The sequence below is a fragment of the Trachurus trachurus genome (assembly GCF_905171665.1).
Source record: "Trachurus trachurus genome assembly, chromosome: 1".
In the NCBI taxonomy this organism is placed as follows: Eukaryota; Metazoa; Chordata; class Actinopteri; order Carangiformes; family Carangidae; genus Trachurus; species Trachurus trachurus.
In genome coordinates, this window is record NC_139891.1 from 7,643,595 (window position 1) to 7,662,320 (window position 18,726).

Consider the following 18,726-nt stretch of genomic DNA (forward strand, 5'->3'; position numbering starts at 1 on the left):
CGGCCCCGGCCCTGTTTGGAGCCTCGCCTCCTGCTCTCTGACCCGCTCCCCTCCCTCGCCGGGGCGGCAAGGTCGAGAGAGTGAGAGGGAGAGAGAGAGAGCATGAGCCAGTGAGGGAGCAGCCCCGACCTCCGGCGCTAGAGGAGGAAACAATGGCGACGCGCCTCAGGGTGACAGCAGGAGACAGGAACAGGCACAAACACAGGAACCGTCCATTCTGCCATTGAGACAGACCTGCAGAGGCCTGAGAATCTGGAGGAGGAACTGTCTCTCTCTCTCCCTTGCTCCAGAGCTCTCTCTCCCTTTTTCGATATGCCCTAATATGACAAAAAAGTGATGCACTTGCTGATTGTATGCTGTTATTAGCTAGTGGTCCCAGTGGGAGAGACTCAGAGCGCCACAAAGTCTTAGGGAATGAGGCAGGCATATTTTAGGATACAATGACGGTGTGTCTTTAAGCCACCTTGTACAAATATTCAGAAGCATCCCAAAATAATACAAACAACATTTAACCAGGCCAAGAATCTACAGCCAAAACAATGCTAACACGCTGATTGTTACTGTCAGAATGTTGACATGAGCTGTGGCAGGTATCAAAACACAAAATATCAGAAATACCGATCATTTAATGCGGTGATAGTCTGTCACCATATTGGTTAGTTTTGGCATGGCCAAAAGCAATGCATCAATACATTGATCATAATCAAAGGATAATAAGAAAGCAAACTCCCAGGCTGCAGAATATCTGTTTCACTGGCTGAACGTTCTGCTGTGAATGATGTATGACTTGACTTTGGTGAATTAAAGCACAATCAAGTCACTCCAGGCCGCCGAACGAAAAACAAAAGGCAGAACAACTGTGTGTGTGCTCTACTCTTATGCGGTATGATTGTGTATGTGTGTGTGTGTAGATGGAAATACCAGGCACTACCCTGTGAGTCCACAGCAGGAATAATGAATGACAGGCTGGAGCTGATAGTTATAGCAGGGTGTAGTCTGGGCAGAACAAATGGGCCTCGAGTTCTGGTTTGAAATACCAAGATTTTATCGGAGTCCTTGAAAATATGTCAAATTGTGGAAAACCACGTGTTTCAGTGTTTCCTTGACCTGGACCAAGGAAAACTTTGTTTAAGAGGTATGATATATTTATTTTGGTGATATATCTGTAAAAGCCCAAGTTATCACCTCACTATGTAATAATGTGATATTATTATGTTATCCGGCAATTGTTGCATGACACATACCGGTAATCAGTAACTACTTTTTAACTTGTTTTCAGTAAGTTTTGAATAGTAGGCAATTTTTGTTTTTGATGAAATAATAAATCTTGTACCCCCTCATGAAAACATGTCAAATATATTCCCTGATCCAATCTGTGATTTTCAAACTAAGACCACATACTGTACAAAGTTGCTGTTGCTTGATATCAGAAGAAGTTTTTTTTTTTAAAGAGAATAAATAAAACTGTACTGTTGCTTTTGAAATGATTGGAAACCATTGAATGTTTGGGTAATTACCTGAATATTTTCAACCATATGAACACACAATTATTTTAAATGAGCTATAGCCAATTTAAGTGTAATTAATCTCATGTACATCTTTATGAAGCAATATTAAAGACATACATTCATCTTTGCTGTGTAATCTGTATTACCTTGATATTCTTCTTCCCCAAGGCCACAGTTATTTAGAGATGATGATGTTGAGAAATGAGTGCATACTGAACTCATTTGTCAACAGCATTCTCCCTATATAATGGGACTTTGTGACTGTGGTTTCGCTGCTTTCTTCCAAAAGTTATGAGGTATTAATTTACACAATGAAACATTTGATTTTTCCATTTGGTCTTTTCAGCAATCAGCCACACTGTCTCATTAACAGGGGCTCTGGAAAAGCACAAGCTTTTGATGAATGATATTCTGGCAGAGATTTCTATTTCTCTTCAAGGCTGTCAGGTGACTAACAGTAAGCAGAATGTAAAACCATGCCTGCACTGAAACTTGGCCGATTCATAGTGAACTCTTGCAGGGTAACACAGAAGTCAGCAAAACCAAATGAAGGCTGCTTTTTTGCGGCAGTGAATTTTCTTGTTAAAGAGTAAGTGGTGGAGCTGATGGCAGCATAGTGAAATTTGAAGTGGAGATTCAGTGCTGAATAATTTTAATGTAGTTTGCTCAATACTCAACAAGTTCTGCAATGAAACCTGACATTCACAGTGTTTCTGGAGAAATAAAAGCATGTGCTGTGAAATGAATGTGGTGTGTTTTCTTCACCAACCAACCCACTGACCTATAGCAGCAGCTACATAGTGTAGTGTAGTGTCATTCTTTTGAGAAATATGTTCCTATTTTGTGCTGAGTGTCACAAAAAATACACATTCAAATGTCATATTCACAATCACGTTGGACCCCCTGGACTTCTCGATGTGAGACTGCTTGTAAAACAGCTAATGTTAGCTCATATGTTAGCACACACTTCCAACATGAGTGGGTTTTGTGATAAACGCCCAGCATCAGTATCGGCTGCAGGTAAAGAGTACCATTAAGTCTTAACTCCTTTTTCTATTGGTCTAATTAGACAGAGTCAAGTTGTGGTATAAAGTTATAAATTATTAGATTTACAGAAGGGAAACATGAAACTGACGGCAGAAATTAGTGCACAGGTGAACACACATTAAATTTGCCTTGTGCATACGATCAACCTGAACACACAACCACAGAGTTGATCACTATCTGCAACAGCATTACACACAAAACAAGGGGTCAGTTCATACAGGGGTCTGGTGCTTAAAATGTACTTTATGATTCGGCATTGTCATTGTTTGCATTCTCAATGTACTCCATCACCTACATGTTGAATAGCTCATAATCTATTCTCACTGTATTTACTCTATACTGCATCTCAAACTCTGCTTTACACAATGGAGCTGTAGATAACGGTGCGATTAAGCTATAAACCTGCCAGCTCTTGATATACACCAAAATACTGACTTCCTGCCGTGCTCATTGTGCTGCATTCAAGGTAAGTGCCTGAAGCCTCAAGGGGCAGCGCTACAATAAGTGACCAGATTACATCGCTCAGCACCCGGAGGGCACCTACCACCCCACCTCGCCTCTCCTGCTGCCTCCGTCGCTCCCCTAGTAATGTGGCATTGTTCAGTATTGATGAGATTGACCTTGAGGAAATTCCCTCCAGCTCTCAGGTGGAGTCTGTCGGTCTAAGGAGTGCAGCCAAGGTAAACACATTAAATTAGCCAATCAGTCGCCCACCCCTCTGTGCTCATCTGACACCTGTCTAATGAGGAAGCAAGGCTGTTCTCACCTATCGTACTCACTGGTGGAAAACTGGATTGGGAATGGCACTGGGAACACCGGGGGGACATAATGTTGGGAGCAGAGTTGGTCTTCCTCCCTCCATCCTGTATTAGTCTAGGCTGAGCCGCGCTTCTCTTTTCAGCAGGAACCCCCCGCTGGGTGAGGCATCGCTTTCAAAGAATTCAAATGTGCAGCATGGCTCACAAGGGCTTTTTTCTATAGGTCGGGTGTGAGAAGCAGCCCGGTATGCTGGCTTCAATGTGTTGTTTTAGGGAGGGAAATTGTATAACAAAGATTCAGTCCAATTGGGGGAAGTACGCTCAGCATGGCAAACTGGTGCAAATGCTGTACACATTAACCCCTGAACTTTCCAGGCTCTCCCCGTGAGGGTGTTAATGCAATGTGTTTCATGCAGGTCCTCTATCACACAACACTTAATTAACCTTATAAGGGCAATTGAAGCATACGTTCAATCTACCGTCATTTGGGAATGCTCGGCCACAAACAGAGACCTGCCCTTTGCTGTGTAGACATTTTCCATTTCCTTAAAAGAAATCAATCTTTAAATGCCCCCTCAGTGCTGACTAAAGGCTCAGATACAGAAATAGAGCATTTTTGTTGCGGATTCCCTGGTGAAAGAATGCTGCGCTGTGATTTCAGGAAAAAAAAATTGGGTCTGGTTCAAAAAAGGGAATATTTGGGCTCCGTGAATCAAACTAGGAGACACTTCAGCCCAGAGCACAATGGATGTTGTGATGCAGATTATCCATTGTCTATTGTCAGATGCCCCCAGCCTCACCCTGCGTTACCCCACAACACATCCCCTCTACTATTACTGGAAAAAACACAGAGTGAACTGGTGAATCTCTAACTCTTTTTGTTTTCAAACACATCCCATCAGCGAGCGCCTTGCCTGGCCTTGGCCTTGGCCCGGGTTGTCAGTGCGGTGGGACGCAACACTTCGTAAAAACAATTGATGAAACAGAAGATGGCGTGAAGCGTGTCCAGGAACATGGCTGCCCTAACTAGTGACTGTCTGTTCTTCCTTTTCTGTTCATGAATCCTTTATTTCATGTGATCCACTGTCAGTGAGGAGCAGCCAGGTTAAAGATACTTCATGGAGTGGATCTGTGGCTTGTTCACAACATCTTTGCAGCCTTTTTAAATGTTGGGTTTTGGATTTAGGTTTAATTTATGCATTGTTTGTTTTTTTGTTTTATTTTCCTCAGTCATAGGAACAAACTGTGTTTTATACATAGTCCAGTTTGTGAGAATTAATTGGGCAATATTTGTGTGAATGTGATTACAACAGAAAAAACTGATGTCTATATGAAAAAGTCAGATATTAAACTGGGTGTATGTTGTGAATCAGCTGGATTTCCTGTCCTCTGTGGATTCCAACCAAATGTAACTGTATTCACTTACAAAATAGGATTTCCCATTCCCACTAATATATAAGGTTTCTAATCAGACTTCATGTTAGCCCATATGTTTTAGATTTCCTTGGAGACATAGTGGATCACAGATGAAGTATAGAGGGGATCAGTGGATGTCAAAGGTGAAAAAAGCAAATATCCTACATTGCCAAGCTTGGCAGAGCAAGATCTTCTTCATCACAAGAACTGTCTGGGTCACAATGGAAAAAAAAGAAACATACTTTCAGTGACAGCAGCTCACATATCTGCATGAATATCACTAAGAGGTGGTTAGGCCTAAAAAAAAAAAAAGAAACTTCAGTTATCAGCATTTGAATAAAAGCCAAAGGAAAATTTGGGTTGAGTTCCCTTGATGAATTGTCTGATGAATTTTTAACGTTTAAGCTGTTTAGAATTATTGTTAGCCTATATGCATCTACTCCCCAGCATGCACTGTATTAAGTCTCCCCAGAAACCTTTTTTTTTTTTGGCTAAAATAATAAAAAGTTAGACAATGAAGGCTGTATGTGTCATTCTTATTCGTCCCTGAAGAGTTCTTTCTCTGTCCAAAAGTAAAACAATGCGAACCGCGATGAGGATAACTCTGTACTTCAGTCACTTCCTGCACACTGCTAGTGGGAGGTAAGTGGGATGTAGTGGTTGTATTGAGGAACAATGATCTTTGACAGGGTGTAAATTTTGGCACCATGCTGTAGGGTAAAAAAAAAATTTGATTACACAAAATACTTAAAGAAACATTAAAAATCTAATCAATAAACTGAAAAACACTGACACAGACAAATCTGAGGGATTTAACTTTGAGCAAATCAACAAAAGTCAAGATTCAGAGTTGTGATAAAACTCTTTACTGGAAACAACAGAGAACTGTTGCTGCATACTAAGCTCACAGATATGTTCAAAACAATTGTATTTGCATTTTTAACGGTCAAATCCCATTGTTTCCTGAATATGAGTCAACTGCAGAGCCGTTTGTACTTCACTGATGTCTTATTGAAACATATACAGTAACAGGATGACTATTCCTTTCCCTCGTCTCATTACTTTGTCTTATTCTCTCCATCCTGCCCTCCCATCCACCTGCACATTCTAACGAGGTGATCGCAGCGCTCAAACACCAGACCGTGATCATATCGCATGCTTGCCCCATGTGTACACTTTCCTCTTTTTGTTAGCCTACAGCCCCTCGCACACACATGGAGGCCCGGGCTGTTTCCTGCCTGCGAATGCAGTTAGGTATGTTTCTAATTATAAACCTCATGCAGGGTTAAGCACACTCTGTGCAGGCCACCTAGCTCCGCCACCAGGATTTATGGTACCAAGGCCAAGCACCCCAGAAACCCTCCAGAGACGCAAAGCTGTTCACTTTCTGTGGCTGTAAATCAGAAAAGTATCGCCGGTAGCTGCCACTCTGTTGCAAACTGATAGTGTTGTATCCAACAAGAGGAGAGAAAACAAATCTGCTCCTTGCACTCATGTTAGATTTTATTTGTTCTGGTGTGGCTTCTTAAATGTTTAAGCGTGTCTCATAATGCTGCACACACAGAGAGCGTGGGTGCATGAACAAGAATCTCAATCAGCAGGTGCATCTCTGTCTTTTACTGGTTTTAAGAGATGTAGGATCAACACTGCTAGCTATTATAAAAAATAGTCATTACATTAGTGTTATCAACTCTGGATACTAACACTTTGGGTGTGCTTTGTTGAGAAAGTGCAGTTTTCTGTGTCAAAACCATTCATAGATTTCATATTAGAAAAATTAATTATTATCAAGGAATATTTGCTGTTGATATCATATTCAGCATATCCCTGATATAGCCTACACACGGAAGTCCGTATGCCTCTGAAGCTACAGCCAGGAGACGTTTCATTTATCAGAGAAACAGCTGGCTTGGCTCTCCCCAAAGTTCGAAAATACTCCTACATGTTGTATCTCGTTTGTTTAATCCATACAAAAACAGAGGTGTAAAAACGCGTTGCATTTTTACAGAGAGTTACATGCTTTAACTCTTCGGTGGTGAACAGCAGCTTGAAGCAGTGTCTCGCCGCCAAAACCACAAATTTTCATTTTGGTTTGAGTATGATTAAATAAACGCGATACAACATATTAGTGACCTTTAGAGTTGGTGGTGGATATAATTTCGGACAGAGACAGACTAGCTGTTTGTGTTTCCAGCCTTCATGCTGAGCTGTCTTTAGCTCCATGATTAACACAGAGTGGTATCTCTCTTCTGATCTAATTCTCAGCAAGAGAACAAATAAGCCTATTTTCTAAAATACATACATATTACTAAATAATCAGACTGAGAAAAGTCTATATATTTATATATATTGTACTTGATGTTAAATTAAGTTTAGATAAAAATAAAGTAGATAAAATAGGCTACTGTATGTGTCCATAACAATAAAAGAAAACAGTCACTGAATGAAACAAAATAACAAAATATCAATGGCACCACAGTGGCTACTATCACCAACTAGTATTGACAGGAAGAAAACACTTTTAAAATTTGAACCGAGCCAGAATGAATCAAGCTTTGGATTATTTTTTGCCTGAGCCTTTTCATTATTGAAAACAAGAGGAAATCCTTCACAGACAGGAAGGTTTCCCTTTTGTGTAATAAAGATCCAAAATATTGTGCCAAAAAACAATCTGGAATGTGACAAACAATGAGGGAACAAACTGCCCACATGGTAGATGTGTGATTACCAGGCTCTGGTATGGCAGGGCAGTTGATCATATAGCAGCGTCATGTCAGCCCCAGGGAGAAGTGGCTTTAGTTTAGCACTTATAGGGAGTGATCCAAACATGATAGTATCTAGGCTGCAATTGTGATAAATGCCTCTTGGGGAATACGCAAGCCGTTAAGCATACTTAAGAATATTACACACTACTTTTAAAAAGCTACACGCACCTTCCTATATATTGTTAATGACTAATGAGTCAGAGAAAAGCAGCCAAAATTTTTAATAAACACAGGAAATTGTATTGAATATAAAAGCAAAATCATTCAGGCAGCAGTGGAGTTGAGGTCAATGCAATATTGTTGATCATAGGAAGCTTGTCTCGGTTATTAACAATGACAACAACAAACAGAGGTGGGTCTGTAGTTGGACGTTTCGGAGCAAGACAGCAACAAGTAGAAGTGGGGCTTTCCTACAGTGGAGCTGGGCTCTCCAGGGCCCTTCAACACATGAAAGAGGCCCTCCGAGCTTCCAGGATCCCTTTCAATACACGGAGGTTTTGCAGAGGAAAAAAAAAAAAAAACTCACTAAAAAGTTCAGTACCTTTGTTCCTTTGTTCATGTTCTCAAGTGTTCATCTGGGAACCGATAGGTGAACTGAGGATGTTCTTTATCTAGGGGTGTGACACCATGCACACAATAGCAGTCCCTATCTGCTGGATGTTTCAGCCAGGAGTAGATGTATAGATAACAATATAGTAAACAACAGGCCAAAGAGGGGACAAGCTATACAAAATATGACGGTGCCATGTAAACCGTACACTTCCTATGCATTGTCAGATGGTGGTAGAGCCGGACGTGTGGTTATGTCCCTGGCCTCATACAGAAGAAGCAGAGTCAAGTAAAGAATGTGGTGATGTAACAACGATGAGGGTTTGCATCTACAAATGAGGAAAGCTCCTGCAGAGTTTAATGAGCCAATATATTGTTACAAGTAACATTCACACAACAGTAGCTGGCTGTAAAAGAATCACCTGTGCACTTATGAAAAGAGACAACGACCTCCTGCTCCATCTGCTTTAAACTGCGATACACTGTTGAGCTGCTAAACAGAATAACATGACCACTTGTTGCACGTTAGAGGCACATTACACGGTGTCTAGTGACACCTGGTGGTCGAAATTAGATCCTACATTAGACTATGGCGATGAGAAAGGATATGTGAACGGACAACTGACAGGTCTGCAGGTCTGTTTATTGAAAGGAACAATGTAAAATAGCCTAAACTTCCAAAAGCTTAAAGAATGAAGGCTCTGAAAACGAAACAGATTGTTTAAATGAGGACAATCAAACAGCAGGACTTCTCTTTAGAATTTAAAATAAAATGCATATCGACTAAAAAGGTGCGACTTTCTTTCCTTGCAGCACCGTCTTGAGCCTTATCTATCAACAAAACATGCACGAGGCCTCATTTCTGTGAACGATCTGTAGCTCGATCCAATCAGAGCGACGCGTCTCTGCGGAGAGTCCTCTGATTGGTTAGCTGTCATTAGAGACACGCCCCCTGAACGTGGTGTCCGTGTGCCTTGTGACAGACGTTAACAGCAGCATTTAAACAAGGTAAACATATGTTTTATTCTAATTTTGCGAATATAATGAACAATACTCGGTGTGTACGTGCGTCTACACTGACACAAGGTGATTTATTACAAGTCAACACGGTGTTCAAGTGTCTGCGTCTTGTTGCTGCTTACACAATAACACTGAAGACGTGCAATGACAGTTTTGTAACTGACCGGTGTCTGCTCTTTGCTTCTACTTGTTTCAGTGCAATGTTTTTTGTCCAAATACGAGCCAGGAACTGCTACTATAATGCTTTAACTGCGGCTGTTTGACTTTATCATTTTGAAAGCAGATACAAAATATACTCTCACTTATGGAATTGGTTGGTAGATTAAGAATAAGTGTTTTATCTAAAGAAGTTACAACAATTGAAGATTTGAGTCGACATGCTGCTCTTGCATGTATACTCAAGAATTGATCATAGTTTCTCACAGTAGTTTTCTCAGGTCATATCTTCACCAAGTGTGATACATTTGCTATATATCTCTCTCCTGCTTATCTAAGATAAAAATACAGCGTGACAACCAGCCAGATGGACACCAAGTTGACATCAGAGCCGAAATCCAACGGCGTGCCAAACGGAGGGCCAAGGATTGTTGTGGATGACGATGATGAAGTTCTCAGGTATGAAGGGAATCTACTGTGATCAAAAGTCTGTTAGGACCCTGGCACGCATCTCAAAGCAAAATTATAAACGTCTCTCTTTCTCTTTTAAATCCTCTCCTTAAAGTCCAACCGACCTGTCTGAGATGCTGGCAGAGGGGACCAAGGAGTCCCACGACAGAGCAGAGAACTGCCAGTTTGTCAAAGATTTCCTCAGAGGTCGCATCAAAAAAGAGCTATTTAAGGTTGGGCTCCAAGTCGTACTGCATCGGTGTCAAACACAACAAGTCAAACATCACATCACATCACTTCATAATATAGTTTTTTACTGGCTGCATTAAATGGAGATCCAGATGTTTATTATGTGGTTTTCATATATTCCTGTGATCTTTGTGAGAATGTAACATATTATAGATGTTTTTAATATGGTGAAACTAAATCAAAACCATTAAACAGAAAATGTTCATTTCCACATCTGCGGTACCTTTGCCCAAACTATTGTTAATCATTTTGGCGAACCCATTGTGGAGTTACAGTATGAACTCTCTCTCTCTCTTTCCAGAGAGGCACAGCTGCTCTGTACTTCGTCTACTCGGCCATGGAGGAGGAGATTGAGAAGAATAAAGACCATCCTCACATCGCACCTATGTACTTCCCCACAGAGCTTCACAGGCGCGAGGCCCTGGCCAGGGATCTGGAGTATTTCTATGGGGAGGACTGGGAGAGCCAGGTCAGCAGAGGTCACTCTCATGATAGAAAGCTTACACGGTTCAAACTAAGACATGGCTGCCCATGATGGATCATCAATCACCTGCTGCCTCTTGTATCGTCGCTGAAATTCAGACATGAACCAGTGTGTGACTTATTTTTTTTATTTGATATTGTATTACTTTATGCAGTATGTTTTTATCAACTCGTTGTAGGGCTTTGTATGTATGGGGTCTCTTTCTCTCCTAAACTAAAATAAGCAAAAGTTTCAATCCTGATGCAGCTAGCATTTCACCAAATCCAGATATTCACTTCATTTAGTTTTTAATGTGAGATTTCTTTGATAAAACGGACTAAAATCAAAACAATAATCTTGATATCTATGATCAAAGAGACATTACAGCGAGTGACATGACAGAGCTGCAAAGCCTGCTGACCTTTTCTGTGTTTGTGTGTCACAGATCAGCCTCTCTGCAGGCACCAAGCCCTACGTGGACCGCGTCCATGAGGTGGGACAGAAGGACCCAATGCTGCTGGTGGCCCACTCCTACACCCGCTACATGGGAGACCTCTCAGGTGGACAGATCCTCAAGAAAGTGGCTCAGAGGGCACTGAAGCTCCCCTCAACGGGCGAGGGTATCAACTTCTACCAGTTTGAGGGGATCCACAGTCACAAGGGCTTCAAGCAGCTTTACCGAAGCAGAATTAACGAGCTGGAAATGGACGCAGCCGCCAAGGAGAGGATTGTGGATGAGTCCAACCGGGCCTTTGGCTTTAATATGATGGTGAGGATTGGAACCATCATGGGTTGGGAAAGTCCTGATAACAGATTTGTTTGTTTTTTTAATGATCATGATAATGCAGTAAAATGTCAAAAAGAAACACATTGTTTGATGGAGAAAAGACAAAATTATGACAAAACCCTGCTTTCGTTCCGACAACAGGTCTTCACCGAGCTGGAAGAGATTGGGAAGACCATCAAAGAGGAAGTCCAAGATGCAGGTCTTGGACACAGTCATGCAGAGATCATGCAGGGAGGTGACATCAACAGGTGCCCCTACTATGCAGCAAAAATGGGTAAGACGTCATTTGAGGGGTTTTGGTCTGAAACGAATCACATTCATTCTCAAAATCAGAAATATGAAACGGGGAAAGTACCCTAAAACCAAACACTATGTGTCAGTATAACAGTCGTTTTATAGTCTATATGTATAGAGAGGAGTGAGTTTAAATGATCTCCCTGTAACGGCACATGTCCAGTAAGAGATCTATCGCAGGCTGCTGAAGCTAGTGACAAGGTTGAAAATCCATGAATTGACTCAAATCCAGTCATCGTGCTTTGTCTGGTCTCATTTCTTTATTCTTTTTCATCTCTTTCTCCACTTCCTCTACAGCTGCCAGTGGAAATGCCACCTATGTGTGCCAGTTAGCCATGATGCTTCTCAGACATCCGCCCTGTCAGGTGGCGCTGGCTGCCTGGGTGGCCGTCCTCGCCGGGTTCACCGCCTGGTACCTTCTGTGACACTTGTTCTGACAGGAATCATGTCTGAGGAGGACGCTGCTGTATCCGGCCATGACAAGAGACTCGATGATGCATGTGGTTTGCACACCATATTCAGCACTAATGTGTATACAGGGTTGAAGACATTTTACTTAATGGAAATATTCAATCTATACTCCTTCTCAATGTGATTATAGTTTTAGTTGAATGTATTTAATATGAAAGAGAAGTGCACAATGTGTTCAAGGCTGCCTGAAGATGCGCTGATGTTCAATTTCCACATGTCATTTTGTTGTCACGGACATATTTTTTTAAATTCCTGCATTTTATGTCTTTGCAAATATTTGAAAACAATTCTTGTGCTTATACAAAAAGCATTAAAAGGTTATTTTAAAATGCACTTACAGTAACCTATGCCTGCAACAATCTTACTGTAATTTTTGGTCAGAGTTACATTATGCATGCTTGCAAACTGATTTGTGTTACCTCATAACGACAATGTGACATTGACAAAAGGAAATAAATGCAAACAAATGGCTTGGAGTGTTTTAAGCATATGAAATAGTCAGCAAAAAATGTTAAGTGCAAATGAGTCATCATCATCAGTCGCAGTGTATGACAGTGACAATGAGTGAAGAGGAAGCCTAGAGAGTTTGCATGCAAAATTAAATTATAATTGAGGTTATGATTTCAGTTTGTCATTTTAACCACTGCTCAACAAGTACGTTCAACCAACTGGAGTTAGTGGGAAAGATGGGTCACTGGAAATCTAAAAGACTTGGATATTAATAGAGATGGGCCCCCAGACTTTAAAACTAGAGTTTTAAAGTCAACCCAGAGACCCAAGAGAAACCACAGGAACTTGACAGATGAGATAACGAAAGGAAATAAGTATTTGTGGTGAGCACGTTTGACTTATAGATCAAATGGCAGACAGCAAAGTAGCAAAGGCACAGACCAGTTGAAACAGAATATGGATTTTATATTCAAATGGCTCATTTTGCTCTGGATCTCAGGTAAGACCTTGTTTTTTAATGCAGGAAGGGAGAAGCCAGAGTCCGGCTTAGTTATCAGCCGCTAGCCGTGCTCTTAAATGTCTGCTCATTCATTTATGAAAGTCAGATAGAAAGTTCTAGTGATATTTTTGGGAGGTCATATCAGCAAGAAAGAAGAGCAGTGTGCTGCAAGAAATAAGACTTTCAGGTTTTAGGGTGAAGGTCAGCCTTCAGTTACAGCAAAATTAGGGCTATGTAAGGGGTTGTGTAGTGTGAGTGATGTAGCTACATAAGGAAGGACAGTGCACGCACATCCAAGACAGTGCAGGCAGGTGCAGGACAAAAACTAACAAGAAGAAAAAACAAACGATGTCCGCACAACTGCTATAATCGAGCTCCCAAAAATGTATTATAAGGACAACGTTTCGACCACTTGGGTCTTCATCAGGTCATCTGATCTCTCAGTCTAGCTTTGATGAAATTATTATACTACCTTGTATACTGTATGTGGTTGATTTGTTCATTTTTTCACTCTTCAGGACTCCAGACTGAAGCAAAAATGAATTCATCAGGTAAAGGGAGAAGAAAAATAGGAATTAACAGCCATGTTTGGCATCTTATGTGCTAATAACTCTCTTGTTTGTGTTCAGAGCCTGTTGCTATCAGGTTGATGGGAGGAGCTAACCGCTGTGTCGGTGGCCTGGAAATGAAACTCCAAAATGTCTGGAAACCAGTGGATGACCATGCTTTTGGCTGGAACCTGAGAACATCAGCTTCAGTGTGCAGACAGTTGGACTGTGGATCTGTTGTTTCAGCAAGACTCAAAGACGGTGACGCAAAACCTGTATGGAAAGTAGACACTTCCAGTGTTCAGTCTGATTCTGCACCGACAGAGTATGTCTCAGCGAAGCCCCAACACTCCTTTTCTCATGTGGAGATCACCTGTTCAGGTACCACTATCAGTAAGACTATTATGATGATAATCCTTACCTCTTTTGAAAAAAAAAAAAAATCAAGGTACAGTAAGTTAACCTTGTATTGTGTTTTTTTTTTATTGTGTATTATATATCATTAGAAGCTTAAGTAGAAATATAACACCATAACAGGTGCAAGTCATGGATTCAAATTCTTAATCAATTAAAAATAATTAATAGAGAAATGTGCTTTCTGCATCAAAAGTAAAAGGGCACAGCAACTATGATTGTTAATATTGCCAAATTTTACACAATTGGTTTATGATTGCTGATTCATCAACCTGTAAGTCCATGTTGTCATTGACCAACATGGAGCCAGTTTTAAATGTTATTTAGAAAGCCAGGAAGTAACAGCAGCTGCCAAAAATAGAAAAATGATATGTGCTTCTGACATGTGCGGAAATAGAAATATAACGTAACCAATAGAGGACATACTTAGAAAAATACAAGTACCTAATAACAATTAGATATAATTACCTTTGTAGGAAACTAAAGAGCACAATTTAAAAGAGGCTTCTCAACTACAACACACAATCTGCTCATTGTAAATGTCTACTGAACTGTTCTGTTTGCCAAGTTATATGGGATTAAAGGGTGTCTCAGTTAAAGAGATGGATTTTACCAAACATATCATATATACATAGAGAGAAGCCTCGTGTTAATAATCAGCAGACAAAAGTGTTATTCTGAGGGAAACTACTAAGAATATGGTTTCACTGGATTATTCAGGGGATTTTGTATCTGGCCAGGGGTGTTTTTATTTTTAGTTCATTGCAATATTATTAAAATCTGAACACAGATTCAATCATGTTTTATCATTTAACCTGTGTTGAAAATTGAGGGCAGTTTATGGTTGATTTATTTTCACGATATAGTGTTACTTGAGGAGACGTGGTCAGGCGCAGCTGTGCAGATAAAGGATAAACTTGTTGGGTTGTGATAGTGATTCCATGCATGTGCAGCGGCTTTTGGGGGGTGGTTTCTGATTTTTGTTGCCATTGTTTAATGTTTTCTAAGTATTCAGTCAGAGCTTGGTTTATTATCAGTCATTAAACATGGTGTGGTTTTTGCTATCACTGACTCTCAGACTGTCTCTCGCCCTCAGAGTCTGTCAGGCTGGTGAATGGGACGACTCTGTGCTCAGGCAGAGTGGAGCTCAGAGCTGACCAGTCCTGGTCCACAGTGTGTGAGGGTGATTTTGACCACCAGGATGCAGTGGTGGTCTGTAGAGAGCTTGGATGTGGGGCTCCTTTACAACTCCAGAGGGCACTCTATGAAAACACACAGGCTCCTGAGTGGACAAAAGAGTTCCGGTGCAGTGAAAATGAGTCCACTCTTCTGGACTGTGAGACATATGAGTCAGCTAGGAACACCTGCTCACCTGTACATCTCACCTGCTCAGGTAGAGGCCACATTACTACTTTGATGTGTCCTGTTGTTCTCTTTAAAAAATCACCGGTTGACTTCTAAGTCCATTTAGCAGCTATTCTGGAGCTTTTTCAGTTCTCAGAAAACAAGACAAGCATCAGGTTGTACTTTTGGGTAAAATGGAAGCTGAAGGATTCATCAGTTCTGTAGGTATTTGGTTATAAATCAATATATTTAACACATATCGGGATCACCACAATCCTTAACCCCATCCAATACAAAACTCAGACACTATTGCTATTCCTAGAGCCTTGCCTCCAGCACAGATGAAAAAAAAAACCAACCTAAATATCTAACACAACTGGTCCATCTGCTGTTGAATACTGTGGGATATACCAATAAACTCCAGAAAAGCAACACAAATCGACTTTTCTCAACTGTTTCTCCGTTATTCTCTTGTGTCTCTGTTCAGAGCCTGATAATGTCAGGTTGGTGGAAGGAGGAAGCCGCTGTGGTGGTAGATTCGAATTGAAACTCCACGGTGAGTGGAAGCCAGTGGATGGCGAGGAGGAGGAGCTCCAGAAGTCAGCAGCATTAGTTTGCAGACGGCTGAAATGCGGCTCTGTGGTTTCAATCCAAATTGAGTCATCTGAGAAAACATATGCGTGGGGAATCATTCCCTCCAGGGTTCAGAGTGGCTCTGCACTGAGGGAGTATGTGTCAATGAGGCCCTGGTACTCCTCTAACAACCTGGAGGTCGCTTGCTCAGGTAATCATTTCAGTGACTCATTACTAATCACAGTGACCAGAAGTTTTTTTGTTTTTTTTTCATTAATGTTTTTTATTGATTCCACATATCAATATTTAACATTTCACATATACAATTTTCAAACAGTATACAACAACTTCTCCACCAGGGGGCAGAGACATATATACTATAAACATACATTCTCAAAGAAAGTTACCGTAGAGTAAATTTGAAGAAATGAAAGAAACACTTTTTCACTCCTGTCCTTATTTTCACATCTCTCTTACATCGTCCCTTTTCTCCTGTTGGAGGGTAAACATAATAAACATATGAACAATGAACAAATTTGTAGCCTGAACCAAGGGGATCCGTAATCTACCATACACATTATCCTTACTGCACAAATTCTGCTCTCAATGGAGACACAAAATTAACCCAGTTTTCCCAGTAATTTTTAAAAGTCTCTGTTTTTAGTCTAGTTGAGAAAGTCAGCTTCTCCATTCTATAAATATTGAGCATTTCCTCTACCCAATCCTCCATTTTTGGTGCATCAGTTTTAAGCCATTTTCTGGTGATGGCTTTCTTAGCTGCCACCAGCATTATTCGAAATTTTTATTTTTCTCCTGACCTTGTAATCTCCTGGTTCTCTTTTCCCAAATATAAAACTTCAAATGTAAATGGAATTTTCACTTTCAAATTTTTTTTCCATACTCTTATGTAACTCCCGCCAATAAGGGAGAATACAGGGGCATCCCCAAAAGATATGAAAATGACTGGCTTTATTCTCCTCACAAAGTCTCCAGCATCGTGTATCTCTAGACTTATGTTGTGCTGGACCACCAGAAGTTTACTGAACTTTACCGCATGACAAGACTGCAAAGAGGCCAAAGAGGTGCTGGTTGATATTACTGCTCACTGCGTATCACAGGCAGCTTTAGCCAGTCCTGCTCCTTCATCCATGTCCCTTTGTCTCTACAGATCTGCTTTATCAGCCAATCATTTCCATCTCTCCCTCCATCGATCGGATCGACACGTCCTCCGGCTTCACCATCAGCTGCTCCATTAAACCACAGTACCCAAGAGGCTTTTTCCAGCTCATCGTCTTCACCACTTCCAGCTCCGCACACAACTACACCCAAAAAGCTGTCAATCACACTGCACACTTTTTGTTCCCTGCTGTACACAACAGCCACCACGGGAACTACAGCTGTGTTTATCACGTCAATGTCTTCTCTCATAACTTCAGCTCACAGAGCCAGCTGCTCTCTCTCAGTATCCCAGGTAACAGGAAGGAAAGTGCAAAGTTGAATCTGCCAGGCAAGGGGAATGTGGCACTAGCTGGGTTTTTATTAAAGTTTAAACACGTAGAGCATGTAAGCTGTTTCCATGTCACAATTTAACCTAATGTTAGTTGGCTGTTTATGAAAGTGTTATGCCCCAAGTATTAGGTTGTTTCTGACATTGGGAGTTTGAACCAATTAGATAAATATGACTATTTCACTATATTATGTTAGTAATGCATTTTAGCATTTCAATAAAAATATTGAATTATAAGTAAAATCAGCATGAATTTGTTCTCTTTAGCCAACCAAACCTCTACAGATCAGATTGATCTGTCGTACTGGTTTATGATTTGCTGTGTTTATTGTGAATCTGTTTCAGCCTCTCCAAAAGTTTTTGTCATCAGACTTGGCCTGATATTGACTGTTGCATTGTGTCTCTCTACCATTTATTTCCATAAAAAGGTATAGTGCATGTTTTGAAAAAGGTCTCCTGCTATGTCTCTCCAGGCCACCGGGGGGCAGAAGTCAGGAGGACAGGAGAAGATTGGGCTTAACTGCTGCCACCTTAGTGCCTCCAGAGCTGAAGTTGGACTAAATGATGCAGCAGACATCCAGGAAACACATGTCTAAGACTCTCATCTTGCATCCAAATGGATCACCCATGTTATTTTCTATCATCTCAGTCAAAGCAGTTACAGATACAGAGCGGTTCCTGTTTAAGTGGGAAAATCACTATTATTGAAGAGGAGTGACGGCATGAATCGTAGGGCCACACTGACTATAATAGTAAAAGGCTACTTGCATTAGTGTAAATACCGCATGCATGATAGACACTAGACGTTGTATTTTCTGTATTTCTGCATGGGGGCTCAACCTTTGATATATTTTCATACATAAATTGTACATTTGGTATATTTTGGTGATGATACTTAATACTTAGTACTAGAATTCAAGATCTGATTTCCTCTTCAAGCACAAGAGCAAGTCTGAACATTTCACATTTCTCCTGACTCTAAGATTGTAGGCTACTGCTTCATGACCATTACTATTATTATCATTGCATGTAGTCAGTCAGAGAGCTGAAAATGGAAACTTATGCATGTACATAATGCAGCATTTGATCTGGTGCAAGGTTCTTACAAGGCATTTTCTGATTCAATTCTAAAATCATATAGGCTAAGATTATACATTGTATTTCATATCTTCTGTGTGATATTAATGAGCCTCTCTATTCTGAATGTTATGTGTTGTAATTCAGTCTGATCACAGCTGGGTCACTAACAGTGTAAAGTTTCTTTTGAATTTGTATTTCATATCATTGCTTGGAAATTAATTTTAATAAAAAACCTTTCACTCTACATTTGTAAAACATGACAATCTCACCTGTATGAAGCAGACATTGATTTTATTTTATTTTTTTCCTGCATCACGTATTAGGTCACTGGTTACCAGAAAGTCAACTCAATAATGTTAACTCATTATTGCATTGGTT

The 18,726-nt window shown here is 40.6% G+C and overlaps 2 protein-coding genes across 2 annotated transcripts; both read left to right on the top strand.

Moving 5' to 3' along the window:
• The first annotated feature begins 8,989 nt into the window (after window positions 1-8,989).
• hmox2a (heme oxygenase 2a) lies at window positions 8,990-12,275 on the top strand. Its single transcript, XM_083972690.1, has 7 exons — window positions 8,990-9,051; window positions 9,559-9,678; window positions 9,785-9,902; window positions 10,220-10,387; window positions 10,827-11,150; window positions 11,310-11,442; window positions 11,760-12,275. Exons 2-7 carry the CDS (start codon window positions 9,587-9,589, stop codon window positions 11,885-11,887), a joined length of 963 nt encoding a protein of 320 aa, XP_083828816.1. The 5' UTR covers window positions 8,990-9,051; window positions 9,559-9,586; the 3' UTR covers window positions 11,888-12,275.
• Window positions 11,908-18,551, top strand: LOC310993655 (uncharacterized protein; the record flags this gene model as incomplete). The annotated part of the gene is made up of 7 exons (XM_083982071.1): window positions 11,908-11,965; window positions 13,512-13,691; window positions 14,941-15,237; window positions 15,676-15,972; window positions 16,930-17,232; window positions 17,614-17,696; window positions 17,742-18,551. 7 exons carry the CDS (start codon window positions 11,908-11,910, stop codon window positions 17,862-17,864), a joined length of 1,341 nt encoding a protein of 446 aa, XP_083838197.1. The 3' UTR covers window positions 17,865-18,551.
• Between the last annotated feature and the right edge of the window lie 175 nt (window positions 18,552-18,726).

Coding starts and splice junctions, on each gene's coding strand:
- hmox2a (XM_083972690.1), top strand. CDS start 9,587: ATGGACACCAAGTTGACATCAGAGCCGAAATCCAACGGCGTGCCAAAC. Junction 9,679..9,784: donor GACGATGATGAAGTTCTCAG/GTATGAAGGGAA, acceptor CTCTCCTTAAAG/TCCAACCGACCTGTCTGAGA. Junction 9,903..10,219: donor TCAAAAAAGAGCTATTTAAG/GTTGGGCTCCAA, acceptor CTCTCTTTCCAG/AGAGGCACAGCTGCTCTGTA.